Genomic DNA, 24,554 nt, shown 5'->3' on the forward strand with positions numbered 1-24,554 from the left:
CATATAAATAGATTGTCGGGTTTACAGACTCTTGAACATACAATATATAATTGTCCATGGGAAAAACAATCCGTATTCAGATCTATACCTCATTACTATAATGATTGCCCTTGAACTTTGTTGATGGTGATTGCTAATCGACATTCCCTGTGTCCCCGTCGTCATTTATATATCCCCCTGTGCCCCCCGGCGTCCCCGTTGTAGTTGTGTCCCGGTCGTTATTTGTGTCCCGGTCGTCCTTTGTGTCCCGGTCTGTAATTTTGGTCAGTCGAGAAACATGACGTCAGTCAAAAAACAACTTCATGACGACATACAGCTCAATCCTTACAATGACGCCAGTCAACAAACATGACGTCAGTCGACACACAAACATGACGTCAGTCAACAGACAAACAACTTATTTTTATATAGATAGATATTGTACTTGTCTTCATGCTGGCCCGTCCTTACATCCTTGACTGCAGCAAAACCACAATCGACTTTAGCGTATTTTTTCAGACTTTCAACAACTTTTGCTCCAACTTCCAAATAATAGGGGTCATTTGTTGCACGATACAGGAAGTAGGTGGATTCAACAAACTCAGGGCGGAGAGGATGCTGACCCCAATGTACCTGCAATAAGGGTTGTGTACAGAACTTTATAAAAAAAAAATACTTTCCTACAAGATTGATGAGACACATAAAAACGTCAAAATGCCTATTCATTATTTTTGAAACTTTTTAAGGTATTTGTATTTGTAACCGATCAAAAGTTAAGACTTCACAACAAATAAAGCTCAGTCTATTTGAGAAAAAAAAAAGAAAAACAGACAGATAGAGAGAGGGAAATTGTGAATAAGGAGACAAAGCAAAATAGATGAGGATTGAGAAAAAGAGGAAGATCGAGAAAAAAAGAAACCTTTCAAACTAAAAAGTTAAAAAGCCAGATGACAAGACAGAAATAAAAGATACAGAGCGACGAAGCATTTTAGTAACTGAGAAACAAGATTGTACGAGACGTTTTAAGACATGCATATTGATCGACATATGTGCATGATTTGTACCTCCATACCAGGCCATGGAACCTTTCGAGGGGGATAAAGAATACTGTATTTCCAACATGTATTTATTGGTGAATAAAACTCTGAACTCTGAACCAGATTTTTAAAGACATACGCAAATCTTTTGTAACAGTATTACATACATTTAGATAATATTATTTTCTAAATATTAATATGAATTTAAATAATAAACTTAAATATTAATATGAATAAGTTTTCAGACATTAAGTTTCAGTAAATCATGAAACAATTAAATCTAGAATACTTTTTATTTAGGTTAGTGATCTACTTTTATCTTCCTAGAGCAAAAGAAAGACAAGGAGGTAAAAGCTCTGATGGGGGAGGTGAACAGTTTTGGGAAGCTATGACACCAATCTTAGAATTTAAATACTGTCACTTCTACTATATTCAATTTTAACTTCAACTAGAGTTTCAACATGATTTTAGAGCGTTTTCCCACTAAAATGCTAAGATAATGCCATTTCCCTTCCTTATCAAGTTCCAAATACATATTATTTTTATAAAGAATGTCCTCTTTGAAGGGACATGTGTCCACAGTGCACTTCATAAACTCCAATAGAGAACTTGAATATTTTATCTAAAGCCTTATCTTCAGCATAGACCAAATTACTAATTTTAAGGACTCCCATCCAAATTTCAAGAACGAATAGGCTATATATTTTCAAACAATCCTTTTCCATAAATTTCCTTATATATCTGAAGTTAAAAAAGAACTGAACTTTCTCAAAACGACTTATTCAACTCTTACTTACAATAGAATCTCTTTCATATCTTACTTTCATATCTTACTTACTTTATCTCATATCTTACTTACTTTATATATCTTATTTTCTATCTTACTTACTTCTTACTTACTTATTCTTATTTTCATATCTTACTTACTTTATATCTAATTGCTCATTTAACATTTCTAGAGATAATCTGAAGTTTGAAATTAAACTTTGTTTAATTGACCAGTTAATTGACACTTCTGCAAATTAAATGTTTTCTTTACTTAGAGTACTTTGAAATCGGTCATAAATACTTTGCCCAAATAAAAACAAAATATTTCTGCATAATTTAAGATATTTTGATATCTGGACAGGATGAACCTGAATTGGGCATTTAATAGGATTTGTCGAGCAGGGGGGATAATAAGGTGCTTTTAGGGATCCTTAGATAAACGTCACCTAGGAACCTAATTGCCAGTAATTTTGTTGTAAAGCTTAATATGAGCGAAATATATCCCAAAATATATTTAAGCAAAAACTTGGGTACTGTTTATTGGTTTCATTGAATATTTTCTAGATTTCTTTGTTATTTAAGGGTTTTAATTGTGTTTTTTAAGCTCTGTCATTCTTTCTAAAATGTGTTCCATAAAACAATTAATAAAGATTTGAAAGAAAGTTCAGCAAACCCTATTAAGATTTATACAATTCTTGCAAGAATGAATTCACTTTTCCCCGTATAATTCCCAAACTTATATTTTCCTTACATTCAATAATTTTTCATAGCTTTTATCTAACTTCGTCAATTCAGGTGAAAGATCAAATCTTGCTAGAATCCTTTTGTTATTGCCTGATAAGAGTTAGTGATATGACTGTTAGGTCTGTTAAAGAAAAGGAAGGCGTGGTCAAAATATGTATAGCAAATTTGTAAAAGTGTAGGGTATTAACTGTTCGCAAAAAGTCCTTAAATAATTAAATTTTTAAAAATATCCTTCAAATGGCGATTATCTCTGAATACGCTTGAAAGTAGATTTTTTTCCTGCTACGCGTTATTAAGGGTAGAAATAAGACCATTTCGCTAATCCATGTATCTTCAGTTCTATCTATACGATCACAGATTACTGATTTTTTTAGCTAACGAGTTCTGCCCGGAATTTTTTCCGGGCAGCACTACAACGAGTTTTTTCTTCTTCTTTTAAATTTCAGATTATTTGAAGATAAAAGCGTTTTTTAGGTTTTTTTATATTTTTTTTTTAATCTAATAGATTCTTATCAATGAATATTACCTGGAAATCTGTTGTAAATGCTTCTGGCAAAAAATTGTGTTTTTGCATAACATGGTAGAGCATCTCATGGGTTTCAATTGCTGGCTGAAGATCCCCCTTTAAAACCTAAAAATGGAAATAAACATATATATATATACACATTCCGTAAACAAACCAATACAGGAAATAAATTGTTCTATTTTATGGTATTTAATTGGTTCCAAAAATTACAAAAGAAAAACAAACAATTAACAATGGCCCTCATTTTACTTGGAACATAAAAGAAATAAATTTAAAAATAAATTTATTTAGACATCTAAAACCTGTAAAGAATTTAAGATATGTGTTACTTTGCTGAGCTAAAATTACAATGCAGCAGTGAGAGGGGTAAGCTGCTTTATTGAACGGAGGCCAAGCTTTTAACCAAAAAGAAATTTTATTCCATTTCCGCTAAGCTGTGTAACTGTTAAAAACTCCATATTATGACGCGACATTCAGAATACTTGATTATAAAAGTAAATTCACCTGAAAGGGGTACAATTTTGAAAAAAAGGCAAATTAAACGGAAAACATGGGAGAAATCTGTGGGCATATTTTTTTCCAAGGGACGGGGATACAGAACTGAACCCTGAATATATGCCGGCTCTAAAGATGGTTTATTCAACATCAGACGTGTAATTAAAAGCAAATATTTTCAAACCTAAAACTTATTTGTTATAATTAGTCAATCATTACTCAAGAAGTACAATCAGTCAATTTGGAATGTGTCAGTCCTTCTACACCCGAGGATAGTCTAACATGATTTTTATGCTGGTTCCTATATTTTTTTCCTTGTATTTTTTTCTTGCAAATTATTCAGGTATTTTTTTTTTTTGCTTTAGTTCGTCACTAACTATTTCCATATTGATAGACTTATTGCTGTATAACTTGTCCTGTCTAAGAATGTGATCGTTAAATAGGTGCCATTAAAATAGTTTCTACAATTTGGATAGTATTCGGCAGAAAATATTGCGTATGTTACTGTTATAACATATCATCTGTTCGTACCACATCAGAGAGGCACTAAAATTGAACGGTAATAAAGGTAGTAGTAGTAATATTCGGGTGGTTTGTCTGACAATATCCCTTTGTTGACAAAATGGCCAAAATTCTTGGCCAAATGGCCAAAAAGAAAGTGCTAAAGATACAGAGCAATGAGAAAAAGGTCATCAACAGTTAAAAGGGACAGAAAACAATTGCATATATTTATAAGCCCTTAACTGGTCCGATGGCGTCTAGAAGACCCACATGGAAAATAACCGAAAATGTATTTTAAACTAATATAAAACGAAACAATTCAAGGCTATTCGCAAATAAAACAAAATCAAAATCTTAAAATACAACAGCAATCGCAGCTTAGATACGAATACAGTTACGAAAACTCGATTTATTTTTGGGACACAGTGCGCGGTAGCGATGCTAGCGGCTGGAGACAGGAAACTGACACATATTCAACAAAACTATTCAAGCTTCTCATGGGCAAGATAGGAGTTTTCATAACTGTATTCCCGCCTATGGTGTTGTAGTACGATGGACGCGTCGGAGCGCGGGCTTGGAGAAGGCGCCAAGCTCAGAGCTCAGTACCAAAAGCTGTTCAGGGGCAAGATAGGAGTTTTCATAACTGTATTGGTATCTAAGCTGTGACAGCCATCTTTGATGCAAGGTTTTAATCCCGTGTATCTTCAGTTCTATCTATACGATTAAATAAATAAAACAACAAGTTTTTTTAAATGAAAGTAAGGAGCGGCATTCAAAAGTGGCTGCTTCCTCCTCAACGCCCCGCTCTTTACGCTATAGTTTTTTAATTTTTTAAAAAGAAAACTTCAGAGAAAGAGTCAAACTTTATTGTAAAGAGCGAGGCGTTGAGGAGGAAGCAGCCCCTTTCATATACGAAGTAATTTCTGTTCGTTTTAAGTTTTAATATCGCTTCTTACTTTCATTTAAAAAAACTTGTTTTTTATTTAATTTCTGAACGTTTTTGAATTAATGCATGTTCGATATTGGCTATCCATACATAAATTATTAAAATGAAATTTGCATATTAATTCTTTTTTGGCTAAATGGCTTTCTCTTAGTTTTGATCAGACGATTTTGAGAAATAAGGGGTGGGGAAGGAGGCCTTGTTGCCCTCCTTTTTTCGGTTACTTAAAAAGGCAACTAGAAATTTTAATTTTTAACGAACGTTTTTATTAGTAAAAAATAAACATAACTTAAGAATTAATTTACGTAATAAACTTTTATATTCTTATATTTTGTCCCCTCGTTAAGACATCGCTCTTCACACTAAATCTTAAGTTTTGTCAGAATTCTTTAAGAATGACCCCTGAATCAGAAAAACCATAGAAGAAATAGTTGAAATTACTAAAAATACTTTAGCATAAAGAGGGAAGTATTTATCTCCTCCTAAATACCTCGTTCTTAATGCTAAAGTATTTTTAGAACCCCTCATATGCGTAATAATCTCTGTTCGTTTTAAGTTTTAACGCTTCTCCTTACTTTCAATTGAAAAAACTTTTTCATGTGCGCCCTTTTCGTTGAATTTCTCTTCCCTCATGAAATGTTCCTCCAAGGAAAGATCCTCCCACATAGCCCCTCAACCCCCCACCCAAACTAAAAAAATCCCCCTGAAAACGTCGGTACACTTCCCAATAACCATTGCTGTATGTAAAGATTGGTCAAAGTTTGTAACTTGCAGCCCCTCCCCCCAGGGACTCTGGGGGAGGGGGGGTAAGTCATCCCCAAGGACATAGTTATTATGGCTTTCGACTATGCGGAACAAAATGGCTATCTCAAAATTTTGATCCGTTGCCTTTGGGAAAAAAATGAGCGTGGGAGGGGGCCTAGGTGCCCTCCAATTTTTTTGGTCACTTAAAAAGGGCACTAGAACTTTTCATTTCCGTTAGAATGAGCCCTCTTGCAACACTCTAGGACCACTTGGTCGATACGATGACCCCTGGGGAAAAACAAAACAAAAAACAGACAAACAAACAAATAAACACGCACCCGTGACTTGTCTTCTGGCAAAAATTACGAAATCCCACATTTTTGTAGATTGGACCTTGAAATTTTCTCTACAGGGTTCTCTGATATGTTGCAATGGTGTGATTTTCGTTAAGATTCCATGATTTTTAGGGGGTGTTTCCCCCTATTTTCCAAAATAAGGCAAATTTTCTCAGGCTCGTAACTTTTGATGACAAAGACTAAATTTAATGAAACTTATATATTTAAAATCAGCATAAAAATACGATTATTTTAATATATCTTTTAGCACCGAAATTCCGTTTTTTTAGAGTTTCGTTTACTATTGAGCCGGGTCGCTCCTTACTACAGTTCGTTACCACGAACTGTTTGATCACAGATTACGTAAGATGACTTCAGTGTAAAAATGCCAAAATTTGCTCTAATTAGGTTCAAAGGTCGCAAGATTGGTGGAGGGGGATAAATAAACGGGTATTGGTAGAGAAGGGCAGACAAGTGGGGTGCCGACAGGGGGAGAGTTGGGAGCAGAAAGGATTATAATTTTTCGCTAAAGAATAGTTTACTCGCAAAACCCTTTTTATGATTGCATGCGCTGAATTCAATAGAACACACGCAATAATCTTGAAAATTATACCATTTCCTATTGAAAGCATAATTCTAAGGAAGTCCACTTGAAAAACAGAACGTACAATAAATAAAATGAAATACAACTTGGAAAAATATTTTAAACGAGGTTCTTCTAAATATCAAAATTCATTTATATCCGATGACCCAATCGTAAGTTAAAAATACGTCAATTTTTTCTAACTTTTCCTCTCCCTTCAGCCCCCTAGATGGTCGAATCAGGGAAAAAGACTTTATCAAGTCATTTTGTGCAGCTCCCAGACACGCCTACCAATTTTCATCGTCCTAGCACGTCCAGAAGCACTAAATTCGCCTAAGCACTGAACCCCAATCCCTAACTCCCCCAAAGAGAGCGGATCCAGTCCAGTTACGTCAATCAAGTATCTACAACATTTGCTTATTCTACCCACCAAGTTTCATCCCGACCTCTCCACTCTAAGTGTGTTCAAAGATTTCCAGTTTCCCCTCCAACTCCCCCCAATGCTCAACAGATCTTGTCAGGATTTGAAATAAGAGCTCTGAGAAATGGGTTCCTTCTAAATATCGAATTCATTAAGATCCGGTCACCCGTTCTTAAGTTAAAAATACCACATTTTTTCTCATTTTTCCAAATTAACAACCCCAAGCTCCCCGAAAGAGAACGGATCTGTTCCAATCATGTCAATCACGTATCTGTAACTTAAGCTTATTATTCCCATCAAGTTTCATCACGATCCCTCCACTCTCAGCATTTTCCAAGATTTCCGGTTTCCAAGATTTCTGTTTCCCGCCTCCAGCCCTCTATGTCCCTGGATCCGATTCGAATTGAAAATGGTGCAACTGAGACATAAGATTTTCGTACAAATCAAGTTTCATTAAGATCCGATCACCCATTCGTAAGATGCCTCGATTTTCACGTTTTCCAAGAATTCCGATTTCCCCCTCCAACTCCCCTAATGTCATCGGATCTGGTCGGGATTTAAAATGAGAGTTCTAAAGCACTAGATCCTTCTAAATATCAAATTTCATTAAGATCTCTTCACCCGTTCGTCAGTAATAAATACCTCATTTTTCCTAATTTTTCCGAATTATCCCCCCCCCCAACTCAACCAAAGAGAGTGGATCCGTTCCGGTTATGTCAGTCAGGCATCTTGGATTTATGCTTATTCTTCCCACCAAGTTTTATCCTGATCTCTCCGCTTTAAGCGTTTTCCAAGATTTCCGACTCCCCTCCACCTCCCCCAATAACGCTGGTTCCAGTCAGGATATAAAATGAGATATCTGAATTACGAGGTCCTTCAAAAAATGAAATTTCATTAAGATCCGATCACTCCTTCGTAAGTTAATAATACCTCATTTTTTACAATTTTTCAGAATTAACCCTCCCCTAACTCCCCGAAAGAGAGTGGATCTGTTCCGGTTATGACAATCACGTATCTAGGACTTTTGCTTTTTTCCCACCAAGTTTCATCCCGTCCCTCCACTCTAAGCGTTTTCCAAGATTTTAGGTTCCCCCCCAATGTCACCAGATCCGGTCGGGATTTAAAATAAGAGCTCTGAGATACGATATCCTTCCAAACATCAAATTTCATTAAAATCCGATCACTCCTTCGTAAGCAAAAAATAACTCATTTTTCTAATTTTTTAGAATTAAACCTCCCCCCCCCCCCCACTCCCCCAATGAGAGCGGATCCGTTCCGGTTATGTCAATCACGTATCTAGGACTTGTGCTTATTTTTCCCACCAAGTTTCATCCCGATCCCTCCACTCTAAGCGTTTTCCAAGATTTTGGGTTCCTCCCCCTCTCCCAATCCCCCAATGTCACCGGAATTCGGTCAAGATTTAAATTAAGAGCTCTGAGACATGATATCCTTCCAAACGTCGAATTTCATTAAGATCCGATCACCCGTTCGTAAGTTAAAAATGCCCCATTTTTTTCTAATTTTTCCGATCTACCGTTCCCCCACTTTCCCCAGATGATCGAATCAGGGAAACGACAATTTCTAATTTAATCTAGTTTGGTTTCTGGTACACCTGCCAAATGTCATCGTCTTAGCTTACCTGGAAGTGCCTAAACTAGCAAAACCAGGACAAACAGACATACCGACCGACCGACAGAATTTGCGATCGCTATATGTCACTTGGTAGATACCAAGTGCCGTAAAAAAGGATAAAATTTTTGGTCAAGACAGTGAACAAAATAAATTTAAAAAAACGAATGTTTTGGCCTCACGTTAGATAATGGGAAAATAGATGGAATAAACAACTAAAAGAATTGATAAAAGACCGTTAAATATATTTCTACATACAAAGAAAAAGAGAAAAAAAAATCACATCTGAAAAAGTATATTATTTCTTTTGGAAAAAATTTCCCGACAAATATTTATAATGATAACACTGGGTTGGTCTACGCAATTCAAATCAAGCTGAAAAACCGTTCTGTTCATTTTATGTTCATTTGTTATTGATAAAGCTTCCTGGATGTATAATCAAAACATTCGGGCTTTTATCTAGTTTATTTGTTTACTGTTTTGATTCAACATTTCTAATTTTTTCATTTTATCTATAAATGGAAAGGAAGTGCATTCCCTGAAACCATTTACTTAAAACAGATGAAACAAAATTGAGCATTTCAAACAAAAGTAACAAGGACACTAATGATGAAATCTGATTGTTCAAATCGGTTAAGTAAAAATTTAAACAACCATATGCGTCTTAAAAAAATAAAGAAAACCCGGGAAATCAATTTCTAATGAAAAAGATCTCCATATGCAGTTTAAGTGGTTTTACACTTAGCGGACGCCAAGTTTGAAAATAAGGAACGTGTCTGAAAAATCAGGAGAAAGTGAACGACAAAAATGTCATATTGTAGCTCTAAAATCTGCAACTTTCCTGATAGCTGTAGCAAAAGACAAACACTGCCATAAATCTAAGCTATTCACCAATGAAATTATTCAAGAATAAATACTTCAAATCATTAGTTAATTAACTTACCAACAAAAACATCTTTTTAGAGAAACTTATTAGGCTATCCTATCCTGTTATAATTATTCCTTTAGTTGTCATATTAATAGAACTCTTATAATCTTCTGATTTTAAAAAAATGTCACTTTTATTAAATGAATTTTATGTCTACCCACTAGCCTATATTTATTCAATAGCCCGACTGAGCATACCGGTTGTACACCCTATTGACTGTTTTATTGCTCGACAGTCAGATAAGTAAGGCGCTACAACCGTTTGGTTGGACTTGTTTGTAAACAAGATAAGTTTCCACTTGTTTCTTTTCACGATGCACTGTGGCAACAAAGGAGAGAATTTACGCAACAAAGAATCTTAATAGTTGTGTGAAACCCGACACATAAATCGTAGAAAATTCCAGTTTTCAGGTATGAATACTTTTTTACAGTATATAGGAAAAAATTAATAAAAATTATGTAAAAAGCTACCTGAAGTCCTGGCCAAAATGCCTGCAATGAATCCATGAAATTTTTCGAGTTGATGTTAGGCCTATGCATGTGGACATCTAGTAGAATAGGACCTTGACTTACATACTTCATAACTGCTCTATAGTGCTAAAGAAATGGAAACATAAATACAGGAGGAACAAAACTGCCCTAATTAGAAGTGTTTATACACTGGAGTACACCAAAGAACCACTTGCACCTCCTTCCATCTTCCTCGTCCCCATCCTATTCCTAATTTTTTAAAAGAAAGGCATGCATGTTGCACCTTTTTTGAGGCGGGATCTCGATCTTCAATCAAAAAATTTTCCATCTGTACGACGGGAGGATCAAAATTGCTCATTACCTTCTAATAACCCCTTAAACATTAAAATTTAAACTTTTCAGAAGAAAGGTATATAGGTTGAACCTTCTTTGAAGAGTACTTTTGTAAAAATTTTAATCTGTGTGACTCAAGCACCAAAGCGGATCATTTTCCTCTCTTTAAAGTTTAAATACTTTAAAATTATAAACACCTACCTACTAACACTTTTTTGTAGTTTGAACGTAATTTCTATTTTCAGTTTATGTTGACAGGGTTTCGTCAACTCTGTTCATTGACGGTCGGTTCACTTCACATTGACAGTACTGTTCATTAAAAGTCGATTCAATGTTCACTAAACTTGACTTATGTACTCCATGACAGATCTATAGTGCTGCCAAAACCGGCGCCGATCGACCTAGCAAAGCATTTGCCTCTGTTTAGCTTTATATTTGTGGGCACACGTATCTTCATAAGTGAAAATCGTATTGACTTTTGCAGTTTTTTTTGTTTTTTTTTTTCTATTTTTTAGTACCAGATTTACCCCTACTGAAGCCACCGCTGTGTCTAGAGATGACTTAATTAGTCTGTTTTCATTATACCATTTTAGCGCCATCTATTTTGACAATGAGTGTACCTATTGAAAATAGAAGTAGATGGCTCTACAGCCAATGGTGGGAATAGAGCGAAAAGAAGGAAACGTGGATATCGAGCAGGGAGAAATGAAAGAAGAACGCGTGTGGAATTTGCTATTCCGACAAAGGTTATAAATCGTGTCAACTTTCAATCGTTAAAGTTGGCCTCTCGGCGAAAACTGGTAAAAATTCCGCTAAAAAAGACACCCAAAATTCCGACATTAAAGCCTTTTGACGAAATCCCCTGTGCGTCATCCAAGAAAGACCACCATTTCTGAATCCAATAAGACCCCATTGCACTATGGCGAACTTCCATCTGGCAAATTGCCGATCTCTCTGTAACAAGCTGGAAGATTTGGAAGTTTTACTCAGAGGCAAAACCGCAGCTGTTGCTGCTGTGACGGAAATCTGGAACCTTGATAGTGCCTCAGGACAAATTACAGGGTATAATTCGTGTCTCCGCACGCGCAGCAGTAGAGGTGATAACTGACTCGGAGGGGGTCTTGCTATCTATGTTTGGAGAGCCATTTCACGCAAACTCCTCTCTGAATATACTAACCCCAATCACGAGGTTATCTGGATTATGTGTAAATACCCGTGTCTATCTCGCCGCTTTTCGTGTCTGATTTTCACATCGGTTTACTACCCAGAGAGCGCTAAAAACTGGCGCTATCTTGTTTTTTACCTCCAAACTACAGCCGATTTAATAAGAAGCAGATACAGTTGCACTGGTTTTATGATCGCTGACTAAAAAATCAGACAACCAGACTAAAAAAAGTTGGCTTACGGCTAGCCTCTCTCTGAAGCACATAGTCGACAGCCCCACCGACTCATCTGACAGTACCCTGGACCTTATCCTAAGAATCACCGAAGACTTCTACCTCTTCCCTAGTTCCCAAGGACCAATCGGGTTTTCCAATCACCATGTCCTGATACTCAAGGCCAAAACTACAGAAAAGAAACCTATGCTTTCATGAGTGACAACAAGGCCCCTAACAGACTCGGCCATACGTGAATACGGTCGGTGGGTACCTGCATGTAATTTCTCTGAAGTGTCCATGGACGGTACCCTTGAGCAGAGAGTAAGCGCTTTCATTGAGGAACTTTCCTCTAAGTACTGTGAAATATTCACAACAAACACAGTAACCCTGAGTGAATACGACAAACCGTGGATCAAACCCGCAATAAAAGCAAAAATCCGCGAGCGAAGTAATCTTTACTCGTGTGGTAAAACAGACCAAGGAGCAATTGTACGGAGCCAGGTAGTGCACATGGTATGCAACGCCAAAACCAAGTATGGTCGCGAAAAAGTGGTGTCACTTCTGAACAGTAAGCCTGCGAAATGGCACCGGTCGGTCAAGAAACTAAATGAGAAATCGTCCAAGTCCATTATAATGATAACAGACGACAGCGGGCACTTACTTGGGTCCCGTGCCGTTAACGCCTTCCTAACCTCTATGTGCCAAATTTCCTCTTGTAAATTCCCAGGAAAAAAGAATCCCTGCTTGAAGATTGACCCTCAGGTGTTTTGATTAAATCAAGTGAGTTCGACGTATACAAGGAACTAAGAAAAATAAAGACGGGAGTCTCACCAATTCCTGGCAAGATCCCTCCCAAAATTATTCATGAATATGCTTTATTCCTTGCTCTTCCACTCTCCATTTTGATTAACCAATACTTTGCGTCAGGTGTGTTTCCCTCACCGTGGAAGAAAGCGCACATACGGGTCATTCCGAAAATAAGCCTCCCCCCAAAAGCTGTGATGGCTTGAGACCCATTTCCTTTACCCCATAATTTGCGAAAGTGACAGATTCTTTCATACTTCACCACCTGTTGTGTCAAATTCGTGATCCATAGACAAAATCAATATGGAAGACTACCAAAGTGCGGAACTACCGTATAGCTTGTAAGAATGTTCGAAAGCTCTCTAAACCGGCTTGAGACCCAGGGTCATTTTGTTGATCTAGCTGCGATTGATTTTCGCAAAGCGTTGAGCTTCTATCTCACCACATTGCATGCCTGAATTTAAAGCGAATGGGAGCTACGCGTCTAACTCTGACAATCGTACAGGATTTTCTGTCTGGACGCCAACAGAAAGTATTTGCCCTCCATGAAGAAGACACTGACTCCGAATGGAGTGACATAACCGACAGGGCCCCACAAGGGACCAAACTCACAGGCATAACATTTCTTGCTTTGATCGATTACATATTGAGCGGGCACGTAGACATGTTTAAGTTTAAGGATGACTTATAACTCGTGCTTACTTATTTACTTGATGGTTATACTCCTATAGCCCAGTTTGCTAGTGACATTTTTTACCAACAAAATTACCAGTGTAATGAGTCCAATCTAATCATCAATGCTACCAAGTAAAAAATTCTTCAGCTTTGCCTCATAAAAAGAGACTTTACCCCCCGCCCCACCCTGATGTTCCATTTCCTGTCACGTCAGAAGTGAAGATACTCGGTGTTGCTTTCTCCAGAGACTGTTCTTTCACTGCACATGTTGAAAGTGTAATTAGGAAAGGTAATACTTCCCTTCAAAAATTGTCCAAAATGCGTCGCTTTGGTTGCGATGTCAAAAGTCTTCTCCGTGCATATCTTTGTTATGTGCGACGAGTCTTGGAGTATGCCTACTCTGTGTGGGGCCCTTCAGTACTACACACAGCTCACCTGATGTACGACCTAGAGTCAGTGCAAACAAGGGCAGTTAGGATTATCCTGGGCTCTAGAGATATTCTTTACCAAGAAGCACTCATTACAATAAACATTCAGTGCCTAGAACAAAGATTGTGTAATCACATCATGAGGTTTGGAAAAGCATTGCTTTTAGACCCAGCCCATCGAAACCATCTTAACCGCAGACGTCCAAACATTTACAACAGAACCAGACAGAAATTCAAACTGATTCCCATACATGCACGGACAAACCGATATTTTAATTCATTTGTACCTTTTTTACGTCTATATTTAACAGTGCATAATTTTTGTTTTAGTGTTTTTGCAACTCCAAATTAGCCAAGAGCTACAAAAGTTGTTTAATAAACCGTTCTCTCTCTCTCTCTCTCTCTCTCTCTCTCTCTCTCTCTCTCTCTCTCTCTCTCTCTCTCTCTCTCTCTCTCTCTCTCTCTCTCTCTCTCTCTCTCTCTCTCTCTCTCTCTCTCTCTCTCTCTCTCTCTCTCTCTCTCTCTCTCTCTTTCTCTCTCTCTCTCTCTCTCTCTCTCTCTCTCTCTCTCTCTCTCTCTCTCTTTCCTACTTAAAGGGGTTAATATAGTGAAGTAAAAATAAATGAAGATTGGAAAAAACAGAAAACAAAATTTTTCCCTATGAAATACGTGACTCTGAAACTAGTTCACACATGAGCCAAGACATAATAGCAAACCACCTGAAGGTCTACCTTTTCGACTTATGTGAGGAGGTCAAGGTGATATTCTGGTCCCAATTTAAGGAGGCCTTTTCTGTTATCAATAAGTTATCTTCTTGGAGAAGAATGACGTCACTGCAGCTTTTACCATGAATAATCCACGATCCATCATTCAGGATTGGTCCCAAATAAAAAGAGTCAGCTCACAGTCATTCTTATTCGGTAGAGACCAACAAACAATCTTTCTTCTGATTTCCAATTTTGTGTTTTTGGCAAAATTGAAAACAGGACCATCCGGTAGTTTTTGGACGTCACCAACCGATGCTGCACGAACGAAAGCAACATATTATGCAATATATGGTGTTTTTAACACACCAACTATGTATTTCATTCTGAAAGCCTATACGATAGGGCTAATAACGGTGTAATTACCTATACGCCTTTTAATTGCATAAAACGTATTTTCCTTATTCACATATATAAGAACATGCCAAGAATAAAAAGGGCCATTAAAGCGCTGAAAGAAGAAATGCTAAAGTATGCACTTTGAAATAGCAAATTTGCAATTTTTTCAACTTTCTTTTGTCAAAATTCACATTTAGAATTATCAAAATACCATTTTCATTACGAGAGCACTAGGCGGAGGGAGAGGGGTCTAAGTCCTATCCCCCCTTCCATATAATCAAGAACTTTACGATACGACGCCTAAATTCGTCATAAAATAATTAAATGTCATGTTGGAATTCTATTCAAGATTCCATCTCTGTGCAATTTGATAGAAGATAATACGTTCCGTTTCTGAATAACTGACCCGAATCACGAGATAGACCCGTGTCTATCTCGCCACTTTTCATGTCTGATTTTCGCGTTGATTTACTACCCAGAGAGCGCTAAAAATTGGCGCTATCTTGTTTTTTACCTCCAAACTATAGCCGATTTAATAAGATAAGAAGATCGTTAAGATAAGAGATAAGATGCTAGATAAGATGTTAGATAAGAAGATATAGAAGTTTCGTTAGGGTGATGGCAGGATAATTTTCTACCTCACGATCATCAACAGAATTAACACATAATTATAACGGGGGCTTACCTTATCAAAGCGACTATTATATCTATCTTCACCAAGAAGTATATACGCTTTAAGGCAATACTCGTAGTAGGAGTCAATCCCTGCTCCGACTCCAGACTCCCGGCGAACCCATTCACCACTATGAACATTCAGAACAGTTCCAACTAGGTCAGAGGCCCGGTTTCTCAAGGTCCAAAGTTGATCCATTGCTTTATGGGCTTTCTCCTGCATTAAAATGTAGAAACAGTTAGCAAAAGTAGATAGAAAATAAAATAAAGTAAAAGATTGTGGAGTAAAATAAAGAGAAAATAAAAAAATGGCAAAAATAACTATTAATGGCTTGACATGACCGAATAACCGTTTAAAACAAAATTGAAACTATATAAGATCAAAGAACATTAGGCAACCAGATGATGCAGGCCACAGTTAGTTATTAGAGGAAGGTTTACTTTGATGATGACAGAAAACAGGCATAACATATCTAGCACCAAACTAAACGTTGCACAGAACATGGGCTAAAGCCAAAACCCCCCCAAAAAAGAAAAGAAAATAGCATGTTCACTAAACGTCGAATAAAATTTCTGAAAACCACGTCTACCATAAAGGCACAGGTTGTGACAATTTTAGAACGACCGCTTTTTCATTTGTCGTAAATATTATGTCGTAATATAAATATAATATAAAACAAATGTCAGGAATGTTATTATTCCTGAATAACCTATGAGGTTTAACCTCCTGACTATCCTAACCTAGAGGACTGGAATGTTATTATATTTTTAAATATAAATAAATATAATATAAATTATGTCGTCAATATTATATTACAGTACAAAAACCAGAAAAAATTTCGGTTAGTATTTTTTGTATATTTTCAATGCTTTATGGGTTAGTATTTTTTGTATATTTTTAATTGTATATATTCGGTTAGTATTTTTTTTAGTATATTTGTAAACTGTATTTTCTTTCAGCAGTAATAATAATAATAACTGTACTGTATCTTTATTAACCCATAAGCAGTAAAGTCCCGATAACATGCTAGTATAGTACAGATTATCATCATGTATATAATAAAAAAGTATGAAAAGGTATAAAAAGACGTACTTCTGTACTTGAATACTGAATTGAAACCGATCCGGAAACTTTTAACAGTAGGAGACGAGACATTCATTTTTAAGTTTTTAATGCTCTTTCTGAAATTTGTTTTACTCTTTCTGACATTTTGCCAGTTTTGATATACGTTGGTAATTTTTTTTACAGCTAACATTTTGCCTGTTTGACATTTTGCATTATTACCTTATCCTAACTACAAAAACATTGACAGCCTGACATTTTCGACATTTTGCATTATTACCTTACCCTAACTATAAAAACATTGATAGCCCCCACAATTTTAAAACCCAGACAGTTTGCTTCTGTAACAGCCAACCTGGCGCTACTTTTTCAAAGTTGCTTCAAAGTGTTTAAATCAAGAACATAATTAAAACAGCTCTCTACCCCGCATAAGTCGAGCTAAGACTGATGAAAATGATTGCTTTTGCTGAAAATAACTAAATTCAGTTGCTTCTGATAGTTGAATCTTTTACCACTCAAAAGACGCACTGAATTAATTAAACATTGAAGATTAATGTATCAATAATTTTCTATATTTGTTTATAGCGAATTTGTTGTGATTTTGGAAGGCAGGCACATCAAGAGACGGGAGATAGATATTTACGAAACTATAACGTCCTTTCCAATACTTTAATAGAGTTCTAGCGTTTAATAGAGTAATAGAGTTATAAATAGAGTTTCTAGGTCAACTCAAGAATTTATATTAATTTCTTAGTCCGTCAAAAGCAGGAATTTTAACAACTCATTTTTCAGAAGATTCCTGGAATAAACTTTTCTTTTCGTAAGAATTTTCAGCCAATCATTACCAAAACAGAAATACAAAGAGAAGGAAGATGAAGAGAGAGAGAGAGAGAGAGAGAAAGAGAGCATATAACCTCGAAAACTGTATCTCCAGAAAGTCTTGAAAGTGCTGCAAATTCAAGTATCATCGTACCGGCACAGGCGGTGCATGTTTCTCTGGAATGTTCTGGTGTTATTGTTTGCATACCGTGCCGTAAATTAACCTGGAAAAGAGACATGTAAACAATTTCTCCCATATAAGTTCAACACCAAAGAGTATAGGAAAGTGACAAGAAGGAACAACCTTGACTATAAGAAAGAAAAAAAAAAGAGAAAAAAAACAACCAATGAAATCCATAATCTGCCCTAAACTTCCAAGCTTGTACACAAAAAGCAGAGCTTGTACACACAGTGAAAACACTTATCTACCAATAAATCCCATTAAAAAAAAAAATAAATAAATAAAAAAAAAAAAAAAAAAAAAAAAAAAAAAAAAAAAAAAAAAAAAAAAAAAAATCGTTTCTGTAGTAGGGACAGGAGATTTAATCACAAACAAATTCGTGAAAAAAAATTTATCATCAAAGAAAGCTACCTGATTATAACATCTATTAATCAAACAGGTCGTGGTAATAAACTGTTAGTAAGCTTCGACTCGGCCCAAGAGTAAGCAGAAATAAATTTTCTTTTTAATTATTACATAAAAAAATCGGCTTTTTTATTTTGATTCCAAACCTATCAAACAGTGCGCGGTAACGAACTGTAGTAAGGAGCGACCCGGCTCAATAGTAACCGAAACTCCAAAAACGGAATTTTGATACCAATATTTACATCAAAAGAATCTGTAAGTTATATAATTCGCCCATGGTTTTCATATAGTATTTTTTTTTTTATTGGGGAATACACGGAAATTTTTCAGGGGCGAGGGAATTCTGCAGGGCGGGATAATTTTCCACGTGCATATTTCTTTGTCGGGAATTTTACGAGTGGGGAAATTTTCTGGAATTCCTATAATAAATTCTTATTATTTGTCTTGTTTGCTCTTTGGGTGCACAATTTTACGTGTGGAGATAATGCTGCTGGGGAATTTTCAGCAGAGGGACTTGTCTGCCGGGAATAGACAAACAAACATATTTTTCGTGGGGAGGGAATTCCCAGGGGAAATTTTCCACGGAGGGAAAGGCAGATTTCCCAGCATAGTTTGAAAAAAGATCAGAGATTAAATAAAAGAAGAACGATTTTCTTTCAAGTGAAAGTAAGAAACAAGATTAAAACTTTAAAATAAACACAACGTAATTCCATATATGAGCGGGGTTTCCTCCTCCTCAATCCCTCGCTCGTACGCTAGTTTCTTATTGCTTTGAAAAAGCTTCTTATTCCAGTTTAACGGCCTTATTATTTCTGCAGTTGTTCTTAAAGAACTGCAAAAAAGTCAAACTATTGCGTAAAGAGTGAGGAATTAAGGAGAGGAAAACTTCCATCAAAATGAGAATAATTTTGTTAGTCTTAAGTTTTAATATTGGTCCTTACTTTCAGCTGAGGAAACTTGTTCGTTTATTCAATTGCGCAATAAGGTGTATCACCCGTATTCCAAAAGGTCTTAACGCTTGCCGACGTGTCACGCCGCCTGAAAAAGGGTTGTCATTCTTTGGAACTGATTCTTACATCCAGACCTGATTCTAGACCTGGATTCCCGGGTTAACAACCCAGACCTAGGATTCCAGACCTGAGTTTGGAATCTTGAAAAATTTATAAATTCAAATATTTACCCCCCGAAAAGCATTATACGCATGTAAATGTATAGCTATTATCTAATACCTTAAGATTACTTTTCTTTACTTTGGAACTTTTGCCAATAAATCTTGGGGTATAAATTCTATATGGAAGCCCCAGTCTGACTTTTCGTATATGACCTGCTTCCACTCTCCTAGCAAAATAGTTTATAAGCAATTCTTACTATTAGTTGTGTTCCCATGAACCAAAAAAGATAGCAAGCCAATTTTGAACGGTAGATTCTGAAACTCGAAAACACTAAATTAGGAATAAACTCGAATAAACTAAAACTCGTAAAACTGTAAATTTCTTCATTTAAGAAATAACATCGTATGATCTTTGTGCTTTACAATTTATATTGAATGTTGAAATGCTCTATGATTTTTTTTTTATATTTGAAGGTCCCATTTCAGATTTACCACCCACTTTCTATTTAGGCTAACTAATATTTTGCGTCAGACAAACATGTTTGCTGCCATTTTCTATGGACCTATACAATGGATCAATTCTACTTGTTGAGCTATGATTGTCCAATGCTGAATCGTAAGGTGATATTAGGGTAATTTATTGACCATGTTATACAACTGAACGAATTCTCAGTTGCAAACATTTTATAATTGTGTATCAAAACAAACTTTTCATACTGTGTGAAATTTGACTAGTAAGGGTGCTTTGTGTGATATTTAGCCCGTCTAAAATTGCAATATAGATCGCTTAATTATTGACTAATCAATCGCTATGCAGAGCTACTCACTAACACAACTGGAGTTTAGTAGTTGAAACAATTTTAACTTGAGCTTAAAAATTTAAGCATTCCATTTAAACTCCTCATGCTTTTTTTAAATATTGCTTTTAGCTTAAATTGGGAATAGAATGATTGGGTATTTAGGCTTGAATGTTTTGCTTGTTTGTTTTTTTTATATTTAGGTTAACTTGCAATGGAAAGAAGTTACGATGTTTATTTTGATCTCCTAAGACTGTTACTTATACTTATTACATAAAAAAAAGTTTTTAAACTGAAAGTTCGGGCCACATTGAAACTTAAAACGAACAGAAATTATCACGTATATCAGGGGGTTGCCCCCTCCTCAGTACCTTGCTCTTTACGCTAAAATTTGACTTTTTGTTCCAGTTATTTAAGAATGACTCCTGATACAAGAACTGTATTAGTAGAATTAAAAGCTTTTTATAAATTCAAAAAAACTTTAACGTACAGAGCGCGGTACTAAGGAGGGGACAACCCCCTCATATGCCTGATAATTTCTGTTCGTTTTAAGTTTTACTGTTACTCCTTACTTTCAGTTGAAAAACTTTTTTAATGTAATCTCCGACTATTTTTAATTAATGCTGGGAAACATAGCTCCCCCTCCCATTGAAAATTTTCTCCCCCCCCAAAAAAAACTCACTTACAAAGGCACTAAAACTTTTCATTTCCGATCAAATAAGCCCTCTCCCAACCTTCTAGGATCACTGGTTTGATGTGATCACCCCTTAGAAGAAAAAAAACAAAAAACAAGCAAACACGCATCCGTGATGCGTGTTTGCCAGAAGCAAAAATGGGGCATTTTTGCTTCTGGCCCCACATTCAAAAATGCCACATTTTTGTATATAGGAGATTGAAACCTCTACATTAGAGTTCTCTGATATACTGAATCTCATGGTATGATTTTCATTAGCATCACCTGATTACTTAGAGGCTTTTCCCCTTTTTCTCAAAAATTAGGCAAACTTTCTTAGGCTCGTAATTTTTGATGGGTAACATTAAACTTCATCAATTTTATATATTTTGAATAAGCATTAAAATTCGACTTTTTTATGTATCTATCAAGACTGTTTCCTACAGTTTCGGTTACAATTAAGCCGCATCGCTCCTTACTTAGAGTTCGGTACCACGAACTGTCTGATATCTGGCTCTCTAAGACTTCTGTAGTAGAATTACTACTTCAGATGTATACCCTCTTTTTGTCAACCCTGTACGTCAGGCATTCAGGTTAATATCATTGAAATATAATAATAATTTATTTTTGACCCGCTACAAAAAATAAAAGCGGAGTATCAATAAAAGAAACAAAACAAACACTACACAAAACAGAAAAAAACAAGAAACTAAAGCAAACGAGTAAGGCCTCCGTGGGCGGGTAGATACTTATAAGTAGACTGGGGTATTTTGCCAGCAAGCTCTGTGAGCTTCGACCCAATATCCGGGACACTATAAATAGATATGAGGCTCCTATTCCTATACCATGGAGGCAGGCAGATACAATAGAAAACGGGAAAAATGGAAATAATAAAAACGAATTGAACTGATATCTTTTTTATGAAAAATAGGGTAAATACCAGAAAGAAACAAAACCGAATGATCTGTAAAAACCGAGTATAATTTAGCAAGAGACTTTCTATTGTATCTACCTCGGTTAGCAACAATTTTAGAGTAACTTAATTGGATTTTCTTCTTGCAATCAGCAACAGTGAGAGTCCGTAAGGACTTTAGAGTTTTACTATCGTTAATTCCCAGCCACCGAAATGAAGAAACCGACGGGATAGAAAAAAGATCCACAGATTAGAGGAGTAGTGATTTTGCTATTAAATGAAAGATATTCACACTTTGAAAGATTAAGAGAAAGTCCAATCGCATGAAGCTTAGATGCTACTGTTGAAACAGACAAAGAGATATGTGCCCTTTGTTGAGAAAAGGGATTTTGTGACAAGCCTACAGCTGCAACTTGCACTAAAATGACTAACTACTTCTTATATCATTGGATTCATTAGTCTCAGATCCATTCATTTACCAAGCAAAAATCATTTTATTCCTTTGACATTTTCTTAAAGAATGAATTAACTTGTTTAGAAAAAAAAGAAATTATTCAATTTTCAAAGATTTCCAAAAATTTTTCAATCTAAAAAAACCATTGAAGAGCAGAAAAAAAGACTACTAAAAATTGCACAGGAAACATACACCTTAAGTTGATTTATTCTTTTTAATAAAATACACTATGCTTACCTTTGCATGAGGAATCCCAGTTGTTGTATTGAAGGCGGGTAGAAGCCTGTTGCCTATATCCAGTGCCATAGTTAACAAATCATTGCTATACCAAGTGATTTCTCCATATCTGGACTTTATATAGTCAGCAAGAACGTGCCCAGATAGCAGACCCCTATAAGAAAAATTTAAACTTGCACATTGTTACGAAATACGGCATTAGGGAGACTTTGAGTCCACCTGAGGAGGCCATTGTGAGTAGTTTATTTTATTGTGAGTAGTACATTGTGAGTAGAGGAGGCCACGAGTAGGTCCCCTATCTAAAAAAAATTCTTGAGTGTAGTTTTCAATCTATTGTGGTATACAATATATATGTAGTAAGTAATTCAAAATATTGTAGTAGCTTTCATTATTTTTCAGGGTCCGTATTTTTCAGTTAATCCTAAGATATTAAAAAGGATTCATTGCAATATTACTTCTCCAAAGATCTTTCTCATCTGGTGGGAAACAACAAACTTCAAAGTTAGGATAAAATTGAATTTTACGAATTCGGCATATCTGATATCAACAGCAGCCTAATGTTAATTTATGCGAAAATAGGTATATTCCACCCGTTAATTTATTTACGGAAATAGGCGTATCTCATAAACGACAGTCAGCCATTTACGCAATGAGGGAGAGAAAACCTTAGAAGTCCAACCCTCCCAGAAATTCGACATACCTATCTCGAATTTCACCTATACTTTTTTAGTAAGTCACCCATTTCCTGAATCATTTTGGAAAAAAGGTTCGCCTCCAACCACTATCCGAAAGCAATGAATCCTCTCCCCATGCTTGAAACAGTTTATCTTCATTTATTATATGCGAGATAAAGCAAAAACAAATTCGCTAATTATGGCAAAACTACAGTTTTAAGTTTCAAATTCAGAAATGTCGTAAATTTGGATTTTGCACCTAAAAATACCTAACATCATGAAAAATTCCCCACTAAAAAGTTTTATTAAAATAGATAGGATCATTTTAGTGACAGTTTTTGCATAAAATTGTCATTTTAGGGGATACCACTAAGGGTCTTGGCCTTTTGCTTTATTTTTTCGTATTCTTCATACTTGATGCTCTTTTTGTGTAATTGTCTTCATCTGATTTCTTTTATTTAGTCACAAACTACTGGTTATAAAATCAATTACCATGATTAATTATTTTTAGGTACAGGTACGCCACAACTAACTTTTTAGAAGAGTTAGTTTATAATCAATAAAAAATTACTTGCACAATATTGCCTTTCCAATTGCAATAGAAATGAAAATATATTATAAAAAAAGAAATTTTTGATAAGAGAGTGAAAAATAAAAAACTTTATAACACGAAAATATTAATAAACTCATAAAAGGTCTCAAAGATGAAAAACGCCTTACCCTAATACTCGGATGTTCGTTTCGAATACCGACACAACAATATCATGGTCGAACTTGACTTCATTGATGATCAGCTTCAGACTCTCTTCAAAGCCATTGAAATCTCCGATAATGGCTAAAGTGTCCAAAGAGTCAATGAGCGTTAACGAAAAGCTGAAAGAATTCAAATTAGTGCCTTTTCTGTAACGTCAAAAAGAATATAAACTGACAGGTTGTTGCAGAACAAAGCTGCACGAGGGCAACACTGCAGCAGAAAGATGTGGCAGTTGTTTTGAGGCAGATGTATTTCATCGGAGCAGATATGGTTAAATTGTACAATGTCAGTGAGCGTCAACGAAAAGCTGAAAGAATTCAAATTAGTGTCTTTTCTGTGACATCAAAAAAAAGAATGTACAACTGACGGGGTTGTTGCAGAACAAAGCTGCACGAGGGCAACAATGCAGCATGAAGATGTGGCAGTTGTTTTGAGGCAGATGTATTTCATCGAAGAAGATATGTTTAAATTGTACAAAGTCAGTGAGCGTCAACGAAAAGCTGAAAGAATTCAAATTAGTGTCTTTTCTGTAACGTCAAAAAAAAAGAATATACAACTGACAGGTTGTTGCAGAACAAAGCTGCACGGGGGCAACATTGCAGCATGAAGGTGTGGCAGTTGTTTTGAGGCAGATGTATTTCATCGAAGAAGATATGTTTAAATTGTATAAAGTCAGTGAGCGTCAACGAAAAGCTGAAAGAATTCAAACTAGGGTCTTTTCTGTAACATCAAAAAAAAAAGAATATACAACTCAGAGGTTGTTGCAGAACGAAGCTGCACGGGGGCAACACTGCAGCATAAAGATGTGGCAGTTGTATTGACGCGGACAAGGCTAAAGGTCCCAAAAAAAGCGTCAACGAAAAGCTGAAAGAATTCAAATTAGTGCCTTTTCCGTAACGTCAAAAAAGAATATAAACTGACAGGTTGTTGCAGAACAAACTGCACGAAGGCAACACTGCAGCAGAAAGATGTGGCA

At 35.9% G+C, this 24,554-nt stretch overlaps 1 protein-coding gene across 1 annotated transcript in view; it reads right to left on the reverse strand.

The window, feature by feature from the left end:
* Positions 1-24,554, reverse strand: part of LOC136038223 (ER degradation-enhancing alpha-mannosidase-like protein 3) — a 104,311-nt gene that overhangs the window by 41,476 nt on the left and 38,281 nt on the right. The window contains exons 3-9 of the mRNA XM_065721315.1: positions 23,545-23,697; positions 22,151-22,304; positions 17,475-17,603; positions 15,511-15,714; positions 10,104-10,229; positions 3,055-3,159; positions 425-612 (exon numbers count right to left, since the gene is read on the reverse strand). Coding sequence (XP_065577387.1) covers positions 425-612; positions 3,055-3,159; positions 10,104-10,229; positions 15,511-15,714; positions 17,475-17,603; positions 22,151-22,304; positions 23,545-23,697 — 1,059 coding nt within the window. The remainder of the gene's footprint in view (positions 1-424; positions 613-3,054; positions 3,160-10,103; positions 10,230-15,510; positions 15,715-17,474; positions 17,604-22,150; positions 22,305-23,544; positions 23,698-24,554) is intronic.

The sequence above is a fragment of the Artemia franciscana genome, chromosome 17, assembly GCF_032884065.1.
Source record: "Artemia franciscana chromosome 17, ASM3288406v1, whole genome shotgun sequence".
Classification (NCBI taxonomy): domain Eukaryota; kingdom Metazoa; phylum Arthropoda; class Branchiopoda; order Anostraca; family Artemiidae; genus Artemia; species Artemia franciscana.